Raw genomic sequence first — 18,260 nt, forward strand, 5'->3', positions numbered from 1 at the left:
TAACACTTTGTTCTGCCCTCATGTTTGTGCTTGAAATACTCCATGTGTAGCAGAAACCAGGAAAGATATTCACAATTAAGGTCACTTCAGGTCCATCACCTGTATACTACACTACCTTTTTCAGTACTTTATTCCACATGGAAATGTCTTGACTATCAGAGATGGCCCTACAAGGAACTGTTTCAAGAGCTAATTTACCGTCTCCTGCCTGTCCTTGCTGGCAACCCTCCACTGCCAACACCTAAAAAATTATAAATTCTACCTGAACTCACCAGCTGCTGCCAGTCAGACATGGCATCCTTGCTGAAGTGAGTGCCTGCAGGGAAAGTTGATGTAGAAGAGTCCCTCCCTGAGCTGGACAGGGTGAGAGAAATAAATCAGTTTCTGACAAGACTCTTTTGCAGCTATGCTATATACAAATTATCTCTCATCATCCTTAATTGTGTAATACTGCATGCCTCTGTGTCCATGGAGAGCTGAATTGAACAGCTCCTTGGGAGCCTCTTGAAATGAGTGTTTTGTGCTTAACAGGTAGCTAAGAAGCAAACTCAGCTGACATAAGATCTCTGGAAAGCCAGGGAAATTTAACCTCCAAGTTCTTTCCTGACACCATCATGTCACCTGAGTCTTCTTAGCCCAAAGTGTTGAAGAAACCAATTACATCCATCCTTTTCCCAGCACGCATAGGTACTACAGCACATCTGGTTGAATGGCTGCAGCCTCTGTGAGTGACTCCCAGACCCCTGACCCCAGACCCTTTATCTTATCTTTTTCTTAGGATGCCTTGGGTGAGGTAGACCCCAGGGCCAAAGCTGCAGCAGGAAGCTCTGGTCTCTGCAGGTCTGATTTGACTGGTGCTCCTTTGTAAGTTAGAGGAGCTAACCCACCTGGCATTTGCAGGAATCAGGCTTTTGGAAGGAGAATCCAGCACAAGGAAAAGGCATGGGTGAATGGCAGTTTAGAGGACTTACTGGCCTGCTTGGCTTTCTCTGTATAAGTGGTGGTTAGGTCTTCATCAATCGGATGTTCCACTGGCCCCACCATGGGGATGAGATGGCGTTCCGCTCGGATAGCCTTGGTGGCATGGGGCAGGAGCATTGCCTCTGGAGAAGGCTCCCGACCCTCTGTTGATGGTGGCCGCAACTGTCCCTCGCTGTCTGAAAATGGAGTGTCTGTGCGACTGCCAGGCAGGCAGACAATCTCCCTCTTGGCCACCCCGCTGGAGCTGGCAAGCTCTGCTCCCCCCTGCGCAGCAGCCTCCGGCATGCTCTCGTAGCCACTCTGTTCAGACAGGGACACCTCGTCCTGAGGTGCATCCGCCCTGCCGGTGGTGCTGTCAGGTGGGGAGCGCGGGCTCTTCTTGCGAGCCCGGCGGTGCTTCTCCTGCGCCACATTGTCAGCGTCGCTGTCTGTCTCACCATAGTAGGCCTCGCTGTCCGGTGGGGACGTGAGGCTCTCCAGGTGCCTCTGTGACCTCCATGGCTGTGAGGGCTGTGCGGTGACTGGGGCTCCTGCTGGTTCAGAGCTGAGTAACTGTGCTGAGGGGCTGGGCACGGATGGTGGAGAGAGCACTCGCTGCCCTGGAGAAGGGGAACGCTGGAGCCACGGGCCAGTCTGGTCCCCACCAACTATCCTGTGGGGAGAAGGAAAAGTGGTGAGTGAGGTTTTGTTTGTGTAGCTAAACTGGAAGGAAACCCTGGCATGAGAGAGGGCTATGGACTGGCACAATGTTACAGGTGTTTTTCAGGTGGTACAGACACCTGAAGTGTGGATGCCAAGGACAGACTTATCCCTGACATCAGCTATGTGCTCTCATTCTGATTTTCTGCTTCACAGCTCTATGGAAACCAGGTGTTAAACATTCAAAAATCAGAATGCCCTAAATCTACCAAGCCTAATCAGCTCCCCAGGCATTTCTCCTGGAGAGATGAATTCCTGCATAGCAAACATTCCCCAGGACAGTGAGACCTACCCTTCAGCCTGCAGCTTGTCAGCAGAGAACGGCTGGTGCTCAGCTATCACACTGCACTACAGCTGCTCCTGCAGCTGAGACTGTGTTAGATCTGCAGATCCTGGCACCCCCAAACTGCTTTAGTTCAGACTGGGCTCCCAAGAAGTCTGTGCTATTTGTTTGCTCTGACCTCTACATGGGAGTAAATAGCAAATAGGATATAAAGGCCCAAGTGGGTTTTGGGGATAGGACTATGGTATCTGGTGGTAGGAGACCACTCTAATATTTAGCCTGATCACTGTGGGACTGCATCACAAGCTAACTATCAGTACCTGCAGTCATGCTGGCCAGCCCAATCCATGGTGGCATTTGCCTTTGGCTTAGACATAGCAATTTCAAGCCTCTAAGACATCTGGAAGGATGACAGGAATAGATGTCAGGCAGACTGGGGCAGTCAACCCTACTGCTGGCTTCCAGAGGGAAGGAGAATTGGCTGTGCTGGCAGAAAAAGAGCCCATTCTATCTTCCTTCTCCTCAAGAGTGACTCTGGACTTCCATGGCAGTTTGACTCCAGCCCACACAGACAGAGCTGGGAACTTGTTCCTTCTCTTGTCAGACTCACCAGGGCTTATAAGATCTATAAAGGAGTCCGAAGTATTTGCCTTCTGAACATGCATACCATGAAGCCAGGCAGACAGCATTGCCTCTGTAAAGCTGTGCAACTCATGACTTGGATCCCAATTCTAAACTGTGAAAAAATTTTATTTATGTCAAATGCAAACTTTTGTGGAAGCTAAGGGGGAGAATTTCTCTAGCAGTTTATTTTTTTAATACTATTTGCCATTATGAAATCTCACTGAGGAGCAACCTCAACATTCCATAAACAAAACAGAACAGTTCTTCCTCTTCTTGAAACACTTGATCAGGTAACTGAGAAGCATAACTGCTTGTAAGCCAGTTTCTCTTGTTCTGTACTGTCAGGTCAGTGTTTCTCCCTTCCTTTTTTTCTGAAATATACATACTCCAGAGTCATCCAGCTACCTCTCCTTTCTGAACAGGAATGATTGGTGTTTTCTCTGGGAATGTAAAGATGAAGTAGGAATGTAAAGATGAAGTAGGAATAGACATGTGATCAAGAAAGCAACATTTGATGATTTCTCTACTACTCCAAATGAAGCCAACTGATTTCATTATTTCCAAACCCTCCAGTGTTGGCTCCATCCAGAGGGATGCAAGAAGCCTGCCTTTGTCACTTGGTTCATTCAAAGTGTGCTGATCTTGACAGAATAAAATTTGCCCAGGCATCTGTTTGCTGCAGATAGGCTCCAATGGTGTGAGATAAGGCCTTGGTAATAGACCAGGAGCTATTCTGGACACCTTGTACAGAACTTACCCATCCCAATTACTTACAGTTAGTGTATAGAGTGAGCACATCAGAAGGCACTTTCTCTGAAACCAAGGGGAAGATCCTACATACTCAGGCTTTCCTTCTCTGAGCACTGCTCACCTCTGCTCCTGCTTTACAGATGACAGCAACCAGCGTGGCTGTCCCTTCCCAATGCTCACAGTGCTCTCTCTGTCTTTTCAGAACTGTGGAAGAACACATCTCCCAGCCCCCTTCTCCAGGGCCTGATTTTCTGAGGGTGACTTCTGTTTAGGCAGTAGTGTGGGCTAGCTAGGACCTCACACAGCTTTGCTGCCTTCACCTTTATAGGATTATTCATTTATAGCTTGGGCCACATCCAGCATGCACTGACGCACTGGGTTAACTTAGGACAGGGAGGATGAGGAACATTACTGGGACTATTTTTTGTCCATAAATTTCAGCCTGATCTCCAGTATTGCCCTGAACTAGAGACTGGCACAGATATTTCTTGTCATAAAAAAGGGGTTTAGCCACACACCTCTCATCTTTGTGGGAGTCAGTATACAGACTGTTGGACTACAACAGTCCACTGTAAGACAGGGCAAAACATTGAGATATTGACATGTTAGCCAGGTTAGGACATGGGTAAGTCCTCCTAGTACACTTTGGTGGAAACAAAGGCTTCCTGCCTGCCTTGTTTCTGCTGGATGTGGACAGTTGCTGTACTGGATGAAAGCACCCTACTGCCTGCACTGTCACAGCACTGGCACTTTGGAGCAGGTTACCTTTTCACACGGATGTTGAGCATGCCGTTGGAGGAATCGATGATCTGCATGGCATTAGCATGGGACAGGCCAGCACATGACTTCCCATTGATAGATACTAGAACATCATTTTCCCACAGGCCTCCACGGCACGCTTTGCTTCTCTTTCGAATCTGAAAAAGCAGGAGAGAGGATAAGGATGAAGGGAAGAACAACAGCTATTTAGTTCAGTTGCTGGCCCTTCTATTGCTCCATTCCTCACAGAATAAAATAAGGCCTAAGACTACTGTGCTGACAGAGTGGAGCTCTAATCCTCTTGGATGAGCCCTGGCTATGCCTTTTGGTCTCTGTTAATTCCAAGAACCACTCTGCTGAGCATAGGCCTGACCTGATCACCAACCCTGTTCAAGTTCTTTACTGCAGATGAAAGACTCAAGAATATCTACATGCTCTTCTCCTCTTGTTCCCTGCCTCCTAAGTTGGTTAGGGAGTCTGTGTTTCAGAAAGGGAACAGACTATGCCTGCACATGTCCATGTGTCCTTCTGTGTGCCTCTACTGTACTTCCTTGGAATGATCCCTGACTCGTGCAGAGCCTCTGCAAGTACCATCCACAGGGAAGCTGACACTGGGGAGGGGTGGTGGTTCTGAGGCATATTCTGGTGTTAAGCATTCCTGCTCCAATGGCTTTGGTCAGTGTATTTCTGGACATCTGCATCAGGCTATATGGTGTCTTGTTACACAAGTGTAAACTTGGAATAAACCTTTAGCCTTAACAGGAGTTGTGCAAGATATGCATTGCTTTATCTGAGAAGGGAGGCAGAGTCACCGGTTCCAGGCGAGCTCCTAGATCTGGCCTCTCATGGCCATCTTGCACCAAGTGTTTACTCTCCCTTTCATTCCATCATCCATCAGTTAAACTTCTTTCCAACTCAGCCTAGCCTTTCTGCTAAGGCAAGCAAGAAAGCAAACCAAATTCCCACTCAGCCAAAAACCACAGACCTCTCCCACAAAGGCAAGCAATGGGGATAGTCTTGTAAGACAGATCGCCACCCATATTGTACTCATTTTTCACATAAAAGAATAGCTAGGTAAAATCACTGGGTCAGAGCAAGTCAGAAACAAGTTAATATTACACTCTATTTGTAGATTCTTCTACAATATTTCTTCAGATCTTGCAGTTAAGTGAAAGACAAATCAGTGCAGAGCTGTTTAACAAAGGGTGCAGTGAACAGACTGTGTCAGATTCCTGCAGAGAAGTAATACTCAACAGGGCACCTTTGCCCATATCTCACAGCCTTGCTGCTTAAGCCATCAGACTCATCTATACCTACTCATCTATAAAGCTACTTTGCCCACACTCCCATGGCAGCTTCAGGAAAGAGAAGTGAATGTGAGAGGATTGCTGCCCTTGCAGGAGCAGCAGAGGAGCAGGAGAGGAGAGGAGAGAGATGGAGTCCTAAGGAAGTCCCATGCCTTGATTGGCTGGTCTTTGTGGCCCAGGCCCCCTGCACCCATGGGGTGTGTGCATGCCTTGGGCTTGACCCTGCTGGCCTGTGTTGAGCAGACAAGAACAACACTCCTCCCAGGTCAGCCTGTCAGCAGGACTGAGAGGTGTTGGGGAAGAAGATGGAAAGAGGAGAGCTATGCTTCAAGTTGTTTTTGTGTTTACTGGTACTTTATCACTCTGTACCCTTTCCAACTTGACCCCAAATCTTGCCTGCATGCTTAAAATAGGGACTGGCTCATCCCAGCTGCCACATCCATCAGCCTCTGTCATTCTAGTCCTTTATCTCCCTCCTTGTTAATATAAGCTTGGAATGAGCATGGGTAGGTCTGTAATGAACTACTGCTGAAGAACCACTGTTACAGTATAAATGCTGCTTCCTCATACTTCCTCCAGATGCAGCTGTTAACTGAGAAGGTAAAGAAGACACATTCTCCAGTGCTGCCTACTGACACAGCAGCTAATGAAAAGAGTTAGGAAGTTGAAAAGAGGTTAAAAGGAGGGTTTCCCAGTATTCCCCAAAAGGCTAACTGCTGCTCCATAGCCAAGAACTTGGTGCTTAGCACTGGATGGGAACATACTTGCTGAGTATCTCTCCCAGTTGTGAAGCAAGGGGACTGGGGGTTAAAGGCTGTCAGCAGCTGCTCAGTACATTCCTCACATGATATGGTATTCCTCCCTGCTCACTGGAACCAAGGATGTAGGCTGGTGACCAGCCAGAACAGCAACAGTAAACTTCCTGCAATTCTCTAGTCCCTCAGTACTGCAAGTCTTCACAGGCAACTGTTTGGGGTTCCCAGGCAGGAAGGATCAGGCTGTGCTCTCAACACTGCCTGATGCTGTTTCAGGTACCTTTATACCAGAGAAGACTGGTGGGATTCAAGCAGGCCATGTGGGCTGATAATCATGAGCAGGCAATGCATTTTTCTCATGGTTAGTGAAGATGCTGGGTCTGTGCTCAAATTTTACCGGATGACAGAAAGCACATTCACTAAAGCAACTATTGGTATTTCAGTGCTCTACAATCCATGGGGACTTTTCCATGTCTCCATTCCTTTCTGGGAAAACAGGACCAGGTCTCTTCCAGTGCAGGAAGAGACCTATAGAGTCTGAAAATAGCATGTGTCTGGCTCAGTCTTCCACAGATTTATAAACCTTCCTTGGAAGTTTATGAATTTGCTTCCTGGGATCAGAGGGAAATGAACTATCCACAGCTTCATTTTATGCCAAACCCCTACCCCACTGCATTTGCCAGGGAGGAAGGCAAAGGGGTTAAACACAGAAGAGGATTGTGCAGAGAAAGAAGGGCAGGACAGGACTTAATCCACAGCCACGACAGCAGGGTGCAGTGTGCTGTAGGCTGCAGAGCCTCTGGAAAGAGACCAACACAAGCCTGCCAGTTTTTATATGACTGCCAGCTCTGTGCTGTAGAGACAACCCATAACCTGCACATCTTGAGTACAGCGAGAGCAGCACTGAGCCTTTGAGGTCCCAGGCCAGGGTGGCTGCTCAGTTCAAAAGCCAGGCTCCCTGCCCATCCTGAAGGTCAGGCTGCCCTCAGGATCAGCCACTTGCTCCCCATGTCCAAAAGATGCCCTCTCCTGGGCATCCAGTGAGCCACATGAAGTGTCACTAAGAGGAAGCTTCTGCTTAAGCTGCAGAAAGCTTGGAAGGTGTCACCCAACAGCTTTTATGAAGAGGTGGGAAAAGTTGGAAAAAGTGGTGTTTCAAAGAGAAAACCTCTCTGCTTTCTGTAACACATACCTGAAGAGCTTTCTTGTGCAAATGAGAAGCACCACTGACAGACTTTGACAAGTGGCCAGGGTTGGCCCCAGACCTGACCCTGGGAGATTACACTGTCTGACCTTCTAGCACATACTGGCAAGAACTGACCTCTTCTTTTGTGTGAGAAGCCCCACAAATTCTGTGAGCCTCTTGTAATTGTCTGTTAGACTTTCCACTCCATGCCTCAGTAGACACACTCTCCCATGGCATATTCACATCAAGGTATGTCCTGCTTAGATTTCAGATAGGTTTAAGAAATCCCAGTTTCAGAGTCTTATGGATTTGTGCTACTGGAAATACAAATCAATGTGAAAAACTGGAACACATTTAGTCAGAAAATTGTCCATCTCCCTGCCCTCTCAGCAGGAGATCTGTAGCAACAAAGAACTCTTGTCAGAGAGGTTTGGGTGTTTGCAGTACCTATGTACATGCACATACACACACATTTTCTTTCATTACTTTGCCTGCTTCCTCCCATTGATCATGTTCAATCAGACAGAAGGGAAAGGACAGAGGCAGCTGAGACTGAAAAAAAAAAAAAAAAAAAGGAAAAGAGTAAGGCAACAGTTAAGGAGGAAAGGAATAAGAAAAGGTGTAAAGGTGTTGAAAGGAAGGTCAGTGCTAAGAGAGGCCAGGAAGGCCAGGGTTGAGTTGAGGCTTTAACAGTACAGTACAGGTTTCCTTGTACAGCCCTAGGCAGACAAAAGGACATGCTGACTGTTGACGTGTCTTGGGGAATTCAGCCTAGCTTTCAGGAACAGAATGCAAGAGAGGAGAGGGTCAGATGCAACTTGGCAGCATCTGTCCTTCAGTAGGGACTATATTTAGATAGCGGTATGTGGGGACTGAACACATGCTGGGATGCTAAGAATAGAGTAATCCTGATAGTAACTCAGTGGCTTCACATCTTGCCTCAGTACAGGCCAGGGAGCCTGTCTTGAAACTTTGCAACTACTCTCCCTGCTGGCCAACACAGCTTCTTTGTAATGAAGTAGGCTGTGGGTAAATAGAAGTGGTTTGTAGTGTAGGCTCATGTCATCCATCTCTCCCCTTGCCTTCCCAAGCCACCTCCTACTTCCTCTCACTGGAAGAGCTCAGCCTATAAGGTAGGAAGATAAATTTCATTATCAGTCTGCACCTAATCTCCTACAATTTTTCCAGCAGAAACCTAGTAGCTTCAGTCTAAGTCAGAGTTTTTTACTGAATACAATTCATCTTCCCACCCAATGCCCTTCCACTCTCTGATTGCATCTCTCAATGAGCTATCCCCTTCCCCCACAGAGCTATCCCCTTCCCCCAGAAGCTACAATGACATGGGGTCCAAAACTCTATACAATTTGGCAGTGTTTAAATTTCATTCCCCGCCTTCTGTGAAATGCAATCCTGTCACAGGGTTCTCATGGAGAGATAAGAAATTACTTTTTGTGGTATAAAGCATTACCAAAATGGAATGACTCAAGCAAGAGCCAACCAGCATGTGGGCCTGCTCCTCCTAGAGCTTCCTGCTCAGCTGAACCACAAACAGAGCAGTTACTAGATGCAGAAGCAGAAACAAACACCCTTCATCTCTTCTTCTTTCTGAAGATGTGTATTCATATAATTTTGGTTATTGGGCCAGTTTGGTGTTCGTCCAAGGCCAGGGTTTACTCTTTCTGTGTAAGGAAGGATCCTCCTGTGGCTAGAGCGAGGAGATGGCCAGAGAGGGTAGATGGCTAGAGTGGGATTCAGAAGACCTGGATGATTTTTTATGGGACCTCAGAGAAGACACTCAGACTGTGAGCCATAAAAGGCAGGAGCCTGGAAACCATGACATTTTCCAACAGTCTTTCTTTATCTCAGTTGCCTACCTGAACATAGAGATCCAGTGAGATACTTTTCCTATGCCTTATCTATTAAGTAGCAAATAACATCACATCCTCATGTCAATGCCATGTTTTTATTGGAAGCTAGTTTACAGGAGAATATCTGTAATAATTACACTAAGCACTACAACGACACAGGAAGTTAGTTCCAGTAATTTAGTGATGAAACATCATATTCCTTCCTAAGAGATGACACCGGAAGATTTGCCTCTTGGTAAAGCATGTCCAGTGTCCCTGCAGAGCTACTTCACAGGTCATCCATGGTGAAGCTTAATTAGGGAGTCTTTATATAAAGAAAGAGGGAAGAGAACACATACTTTGTGGGATGGACACAGCAAGGGAAAGTGGTGAAAAGATGTATCTTAAGTGGCAGGACAGACTTCTGGGCAAGTGGTTTAACAACAAGAGCTGGTAGTGGAAGAGGATGCTAGTGCTGCTCAGTTGGTTAAGTACATGTCAGACTACTGTAAAATATGTTACTGCATAGAGTGTACTGGTACAGGAATGAAAGAACAAGTTCTTAGATGCACTAGATTTAATTCTGACTTGTACCAGGGGATACAAGCTGATATAAAACAAACACAAACAATCGGGGATTGTTGGTTTTCTCTCTCTGTTGGTTTTCCCTTACTGAAACGAAGTGCTTAAAATGAGTTTTTTGTTGTGGTTATACAAGAGAAGGGAGAGAAAAATAACCTCAAGCAATCCACTTTCTTTTCCTAAGCAAAAAATTTAGCACAAGTATCATTGTGGGGAGCAAGTTTCTAGCCAAAGGTGGCCCCAGGTAGATAAAAAGAGGCATAATCTCCATAGCTATTTGTTACTTGATGATAGATTAGCTGAAAAGTGATTGAAATGTAATATCAATGACAAAGAATAATGCCACATGTACTAGAATAGATACTAAGAGTACTTGATAAGCATTTTACCCTCAACAGAGTAAGCAGCAAGATATCAAGTGTTTTTTATATGAAGCAAGGATTCAGAAGGAACAGATATATTTGTCAAATATTTATACCAGGTCCCATATTTAGGAGCTGTGAGAAAAGCATCTAAATGTTCAGAAAAAAACATGCTTACACATGTCCCATGTAAGTCCTTTTTCTAGAGACTCAGCCTGGCTCGTGTGCTTGCTCATGTTTTAGGATCTAAACCTAATGGAATTGAAGCTCATAAGCAAACCTAGCAACCAAAATGTCTTTTGACAGGTACAGGCACTGAACTGGGATGGAAGGAAGAAAATATGCTTGAACAGAGGGCAGAGTTATCCAGAGACATGGCTTCAGTCCTCCAGAACAAGGTGTTCCCAAGCCTTCACGCTGCATACTGATACTGTGCTCTAAGGGGCCGTGAGCATTTGCAAGCCCCGAATAAAAACCCTTCTCAAAACAGAAGGCTCTTTTCAGCTGCTACTCATTGTTGAACAGCAACAGTCTTAAGTATATTATGCCTCCACAGTATTTATGCTGAGAGAGGGCAAATTAGAAGACATACCTACTATTATTTTGATAGAATGAGGATCACTTTGTTTGCAAAAAAATATTGAACACAGCATTCATAATATTGCAAGAGTGGGTTACTGCACCAAAAGACAGCACTCACTAACCCAAAGGCAGCCTCTCAGCAATAGTCTGAGGAGGATAAGCACCGTTGTTCTGTGGCAGCAAGGACAGGATCAGCCACAAGTATGGATTAAAGAAGTACCCCATTCACCTGAAGAATCTAGGGCACTTAGGTACAGAGAGCTTCCCATGCCTTGCAACATCTTTGTAGTCATCTTGTAGGTATGAATGTGCATCAAAAACCAGGCTCAGCCTCCACAGATGTATTCAGTAGTTCTAGCCAGTAGCAGGCTGAATGATATCAGCAAATGAACCTGAGCTCTGGACTGCAACTACTGTGGTAAAATGTTGAAATGATCCTTGGCACATCTTTGGCTGAGATTGGCTATTGCTGTCCAGAACTATTTCCAGGCACAATTTGGGAGCTAGAACAGACCAGTCCCAGAGCCACTGCCTATGGGCATGTGGCCATTTTGTTTGGAAGAATAGAAAATGTTAATTGCTGGGCTTCATTACACTCTGTAGCAGCTGGCATAAGTGCCAGAGAATGGTCCCAGGTACATTTAATGCACCAGGTATAGATGGAGCATGCATGGTTTCACTGTAACTTCTCATCAAGAGATTCTTCCAGATCCTCGGAAAGTTCCACTGGTACCAGAGCATATGCTCCCTCACTAACGGCCAAACATAGCACCTGCCTAGGTGACAACAGGCCATAAAATATGTCCAGGAATACTCCCAAAGCAACTTGAGGCACTCCAAAACCAGCATTAGTGACTGCTACAGACCAGCAGTGCTTTTTTAGGTGTGACAGTAAACATTTGTGAAAACAGATGAAGAACAGGCTGCTCACTGAAAAGGGGAGAGGAAGAGAAGGTGCTCACAAATCTGGAAGCCATCAGGTCTATTTGGGTTAGATTTGGCACCTCCAGCAGGAATAATGTCACATGAGCATAGGAGAATGGCATACAGCAGCCAGGCTGTGTGTCACAGGGAGCAGTGACATGGCAAACAGGCAGCAAGGATATCTTGCAGAGGAGACAGTAGAAATAGTGAATTATCAGCAGAGAACCATAAAGGAAAAAGTGGGAATATGTAGGAAGGAGCTAAAAAGGAGGTTGTGATGAACTGCTCTTAAAAAAAAAAACATTTTTTTGTTTTAGAACCAACATAATCCTGTGCTACTGCTTCCCCTAACACTTCTCTTAACATTGCTGCAGAGTATTTGCACAGAACAGCCAACTGAAAGGAGTCTCTTGAGCTACCAGGGCCAATCCCTTCTAGTTTTCAGAGGCCATATTGTTTACCCCAGTTCATAAACTGACTCAAAAGATTTTCAGTTCTTTTTCTAGATTGGAAAGTCATTGCTGAACCTCCCTGGTTATTTGTTCCATCCTGTCAATCCTGTCACCTATATTTGAATAGTGTTGCTGGTATTTGCTCAACATCTACTTGTAGATTGCAGTCACCTCTTTCAATATTTTGTTAGGTGAAAGAAGCCTTCACTCCTCCCCTCCTCTTCTATGGCTGCTCTACTTTACATTTATTTTCCTTGAAAGGGTCTGATTCTGTAAGTGTGGTATTTCCATTGAGTTCCCCCTTGTGCATTAGACAGTAATATCAATGCCTTCCTATCTCTGTGAGACACACCTACCCGAGGCTCATTTGTTTATGTTTGCCATTTTTTTTTTTTCAGACATTCATAAAATTTTCCTGGCTTATTATTGGTGATGCACTAGTTATGCCCAGGTCCTTTGCCTCTGCTATCAGTACCAGCTGTAAAGACAGTTTCCTCTTATCTTGTCAGTATTACTTGTACTTGTGCTGGAGGTAGAAATGCCTTCCTTGCTTTTTATAGAAAGTAACCATGTTTGCCCCTCATTGAATAAATCTTGTTTTGTAGCAGGATCCCTAAAGGCAGGTTTTCATGTACTTGCATCATCCTAAAACTGTCCTGTTCATCTTCATAAAAATTATTTCCATAATATAATTTCATGTTAGGTTTCTACTTCAGTTGATTAATGGCATTAGTGCTTGCAACTTTTCTCAGATTAGCTATTTTTCATTTTGTTTTGTTTCAAAAGCATTTGATGCACATGTCCTTACTGCAAAGAAATCTTCCAGGAACCTGATAGTATTGTTTTCTCTTACTCTCTTTACAGAATGGGTTAACTTTCTCATCAGTTACAGCTACATGTGAGAACCATGTACTATCCCTCAGCCTTTCTAAAATAAAAATCTTGCCATCTATGGATCTTTTTTGCTTCTCATGTTTATGTTTGTTCTCTTTCCTAAAGACTGTTTCTGGTCAAAGATTTTTTGTGTTGTGTTGTCACTTGCACCACAGCTACTGAGCTAAACCAAATCAGCTTTATTTTGTTGAGGGTAAACTCCCACTAGAGTTTCTCTGCTTCATTAGGTAAGAGATAAAAGATTCACTAGGAATCACAATAAGCCAATATGAATCCAGAGTAGTTCAACTGGTTTCCCTTAAAAAGACATTGCTGTAACTAAGAACAAAATTAAGATTATCCTTCGCTTTTTGTGTTCTTTAGTTTTTATCTCTATCTTTATTTGTTTATCTACTTCTCAATATTCCTATCCTTTCTAATTTCTGCAGAATTATTCATGTCCTCTGTTGATGTTTGATCGTGCTGATGAGCACATCAATGTCTGCTTTTCTTTCAGCTTACTCATTACAGCATGATACTTTAATACAACCCTCATTGAAAAATCATATATTCTTTCTCACTGAAGGCTCCCCAGACACAAGTTTTCTTGTGTTTATTTTTTGATCTCACTCTCTACTCTTATAGTATCTGTTTTTATGAGATGAATTATTAATGGTATGCCTTTCAAACAATCAGTATGGTAGCCTTCAGATTCACATTAGGCAATTTTAGCACCTGGACACTGCAAATTATTGTTTTGGTGGAACAAAAGAGTCAGTATGTGCTCTTGTATGCAAGTTTAAGATGAAAGGAATGGGCATTTGCAGTTACAGATCTGGAACTATGTAATCAGTTGGTGTTAGTGCTAGCATTTCAATCTTTCTTGTGTTACTTAAATTGTGCTTTTTCCTCCGTATTCACTGGGCACTGCTGGAAGAAGCAATGTTCTGATTCCAAGGCTGGTTTGGCTCCCTAAGTTTACTTGAACACAGAATTAGTTATTATAGAATCATAAAATGGTTGGAAGGCATCTTAAAGATCATCTTGTTCTAACCTCCCTTGCCACAGACAGGGCACCTTCCACTAGACCAGGTTGCTCAGAGCTCCATCCAATCTGGCCTTGAAGACTTCCAGGGATGGGGCACCCACAACTTCTCTGGGCAACCTGTTCCAGTGCCTCACTACATCTGATCTAAATCGCTCCTCTCAGTTTAAGATAATTCCCCCTTATCCTATCACTATCTATCCATCTAAAATGTATCTCTCCCTCTTTTTTATAAGTTTCCTTCAAGTACTGGAAGGCCACAATGAATTCTCCCCAGAGAACAAACCCAACTCTCTCAGACCGTCTTCATAGGAGAGGTGCTCCATCCCTTGGATCATCTAGATCCTCTAGATCCTAGGAAGTCCACATCTTTCCTGCACTGAGGACCCCAGAGGTTTATGCAGTGCTCCAAGTGGGCAGAGGGGCAGAATCACCTCCCTCCACCTCCTCTTTGGGTGCAGCTCAGGATGCTGTTGGCCTTCTAAGCTGTCAGGGCACACTGCGGGCTCATGCCCAGTTATATCCAACCCAAGAGACTGTCCACAAGGATGTAATCCCAGTGCCTTTCTCCAGGTGTGTCCCTGAACCCATAACCCACAGGGACTTATTGAATGGCACAGAAGCTCTGTGGCAGCTGCATCCAGCATATGAACATACAGCTGCTTTTCTACCCCTTTGTGGCAGCTGGACTGAGGTTTAGAATGGATCCCTTGCTTGGAGAAACAGTTGAAAGAAACTACAGCTATGCATCCTTTTAGTCTGTAGAAAAATGGGTTCACTTCCAACATGTTCATGTACTTTATTTTGTTACAGCCAGTTGAATACTTTGCACTAGAAAATAGTTTCAAATGCATATATTCACTGTACCTTTCGAGTTAATTGCAATTTGAAAAAAGCCAATAATTTAAGCCATCCTTGTGAACACCTTATGAGAGAACAATCAATTAGAGGCCCCGTCGATGGGATGGGATGGGATGGGAAGGGAAAGGGAAAGGGAAGGAGAAATGAACCATGCAGCACACCCAAAGAATTTTCAGGAAAACAAAACAAAAAAAAAGACACCAAGAACAGCAATCAGTGATTAATTTTATCATAATATCCATAAAGAGAAACAATAAAAAGATGATGGTGATGTAAACTTAAAAAGTATAAAGGCAAGAAGACTATGAACTGTGTACACTGGTCATGTAAGATGAGGAATTGTGAAGGGCTTTGTAATACAACAAGAGCGACTCAAGCAGGAAATCCCATTTAGTGCAATGTTTAATCTTTGGAATGTCTGGTTGCTTGGTGTTATCAAATCTTCATTAGGAAATCACATAAGACTTAGACAGGTACGGTACGAGTTGTTCAGAAACAATTTTCTATTTATCTATAGGGTAAACCACTAGGAATACTTCCCAGGGCATGCTGATAACTACCTGAAGGGAAAGGATTTCCCTCCACATTGCATTACACAAAAATTAGATGCATTGTGAAACTTACAACTCCCTCTGAAATACTTGCAGGAAACACAAAGGAAGCAGGAAGCAGGACAAGAGGTGACTCTTAACCTACTCTGGCTTAGCAAATCCAGCATCTCTACCGAAGTACAATATGTATCATTTATATATAATGTACTTGCTATACTTGATTAATTTCCCAAATTAACTTTTTATCAGTTATTCATCATTTGACTCAGCATCCAAAGGTAAGCATCTTTCCTTAGTGTTACTACTATGACTTTCTAGCCTAGAAGTTGAAATTGTCTGAAATGACAGCACTGGAATCTCTGAGACACAAACAGTATCTACTCAGTTATCTCTGGCACCTATCAGCTATTCATGGCCATATGTTCTATCACATGACACCTGGCAGTTTATTCTCTTCTAAGCAGGTTACATTCAGATATGATCTTCCCGAGTACCTGGTAAGGACCATCCATTCTTTGGAGACTATTTAATTGGTGTTGCCTTTAAGATAGTATGTAGGATCATCAGATGCTATTAAATTCTGAGCGATAATAGACAAAAAAGATAATTATAAAATGAAAATCCTGCCTAAAGAATGATGTATACTTTGAGCCTCAAATGGACTTGTATCAATTATATTTTCCATAATTATTTTTAATGCAATATCCAAGTAGTGTAAAACTATATGTTTGTATTGCTAGACTTAAGTACAGCACCCAGTTCTGGGTAAGAGCTGCTGCTAGCTAATACCTTCCTGCAAGTGCTGCTAATCCTTGAGCAATATTCCATTCACCTTAAGGTGCAACTTAGCCTGGGTAATGACTAGTTCTTGCTGCTGTTCAATCCTGAGTAATCTTTATAGACACTCACAATCTCCTCCCTCTTCAGTCCCAGTTTCTTATCTACTGAGGGAAAAACAAGAGTCAAAATAATCTTAGACCATGCAGAGTTAATGTAGCCCCTGAAAATTCCATTTTCCTAAGAACCACTGATGCCAGACACTTGTTTAAAGGATATTGAGTCCTTCTTTTTAAACTGAAACTCTATGAGTTTGTGCAGAAGTTGTTTTTCTGGAGAAAAATCATCTTTCTCTACATAAGAAACATTTGTTTCAAGGCCAAGCTATGGAATTCCAAACAATTTGGCAGAAATTACAGACAAACACTACATGATTTGGGGTGAGCCAAGTGACACAGAACATTTAATTTCAAAATTCTGTCAGAGGTATAGTCTGCTTAAGGAAACAGAAGGAGCTGGGCAGAGCATTTTTTCATTTCTGCTGCTGGGTGCTTTTCCAGTGAGACATCCCAAGATATCATTGTGTCAAGGCTAATGCAGCTGTCTTGAGCTTAATAAAGAGGACCTTTTTTTCCCCTAGTTTTCAATCTATTAAGTAGTCTTTCTGAAAAGACAACAGTAACAGCTGTTTATCAAAAGTAGTGCAACACAAGGTTCATGTTTATTCCATTTTTTTAATCTCCCATACAAACAACTGTTTTTCTTTAATTCTTGAAATTCAACCAGTATTTGCTGCTTGGGGCATCACAAATATTCACTTCAGACAGTGTTGAAAAACTTTCACCAACAGAGGAAGCACTAAGAAATGTACATCTATTTTGAAAGCTGGAATATAGTAATGAAGTGTTAGAGACAGTTGAATTAAAAATATGGCTTTTACTGCTTCAATGTGTTTTTTCTTTAGTTGAATGTCTTACATGAGTATTGAAGTTTCCATATTTGAACCCTTTTCCCTGCACTGTCACTATGGTTATAGCTCTGCTGACAACTCAGGAGAGTTGTACAGCCTACAAAGCGTCTGAGCCGTACAGACCTGTACTGAAGCAGATCTTCACCTGACACTTGTCTCTACCTCAGTAGCACCTATTCCAGGACCCACAGCCCACCTCACACCCTGCTTGAGCACACCACCCAAGTTTTCCTTTTAATATCTGCTGCCATGGTAAGGAGTTCCTGTATTCCTTAACAGTAGTGAAAGATGCCCAACTCAGTAGGGGTATCTTAGTTCAGCAGAACAACTTTGCTCTCACAGTTTGCACCTCAAGGTCCTACCTTTGACACTTGAAGGGGTCTTTTCTGCTCTGAACCCCCTTGCAGGCGGAAACCCCAGGGGGCACCTCCAGACAGAGTGATGAGCATTTCTTCTTCAGCTCCCATGATTTCTGTGCTTTAGATATTTTGTCTTCACAACTTCAGTACAGACTCCAGTTCTTAACAGGCAGAATCTTCTATTCCCATATTCACAATTCACACCACCACTCTCCAGTCCCGACAAGGCCCTCTGCTCACTTTCTCCTTGAAGTTCACACACACACACAAGAGTTGAGACTGTCAAGCCCAGCCTTCACTGCTCTTCTGGACTCTCAGCTGCTGCTCTGCCTATGATTAGACATTTGATTCTGCCCTTGGTAAGGGGCCAGAGTTGTCCTACACACGTGTCATGTCAATCTCACCCTCTGTACCCCCCCGCATACATGATGGATCTCTCACCGGAACGTGGCTGAAAATAGCACACCTCCTGTCTCCCCAGAGCTTTGTCTGACACTCTTAAAGCTGGAAGCATTTCAGCTAAAAATTTATTTCCACTTTGCATTCCAAATGCAAATCCTAAGAGTCCCTCAGTACTCAGGATCCATTAGTTTGAGTTTCAGGCAAGGACATGTCACAGGCACAAACTTGTACAAATCAGGTGACAGCACCTGACCCTATGAATTGAACAAAACCAGCTTGCAATGAATGTGCTTTCCACTTCTATTTTCTCTGTGCAGCTAGTGTTAGTA

The 18,260-nt window shown here is 43.8% G+C and overlaps 1 protein-coding gene across 1 annotated transcript in view; it reads right to left on the bottom strand.

Moving 5' to 3' along the window:
* Positions 1–17,637, bottom strand: part of SYNPO2L (synaptopodin 2 like) — a 33,747-nt gene extending 16,110 nt beyond the window's left edge. Inside the window, exons 1-3 of the mRNA XM_053949538.1 lie at positions 17,533–17,637; positions 4,103–4,254; positions 972–1,633 (exon numbers count right to left, since the gene is read on the bottom strand). Coding sequence (XP_053805513.1) covers positions 972–1,633; positions 4,103–4,254; positions 17,533–17,637 — 919 coding nt within the window. The remainder of the gene's footprint in view (positions 1–971; positions 1,634–4,102; positions 4,255–17,532) is intronic.
* Positions 17,638–18,260: the final 623 nt, after the last annotated feature.

This window comes from Vidua chalybeata, chromosome 8, assembly GCF_026979565.1.
Source record: "Vidua chalybeata isolate OUT-0048 chromosome 8, bVidCha1 merged haplotype, whole genome shotgun sequence".
Classification (NCBI taxonomy): Eukaryota; Metazoa; Chordata; class Aves; order Passeriformes; family Viduidae; genus Vidua; species Vidua chalybeata.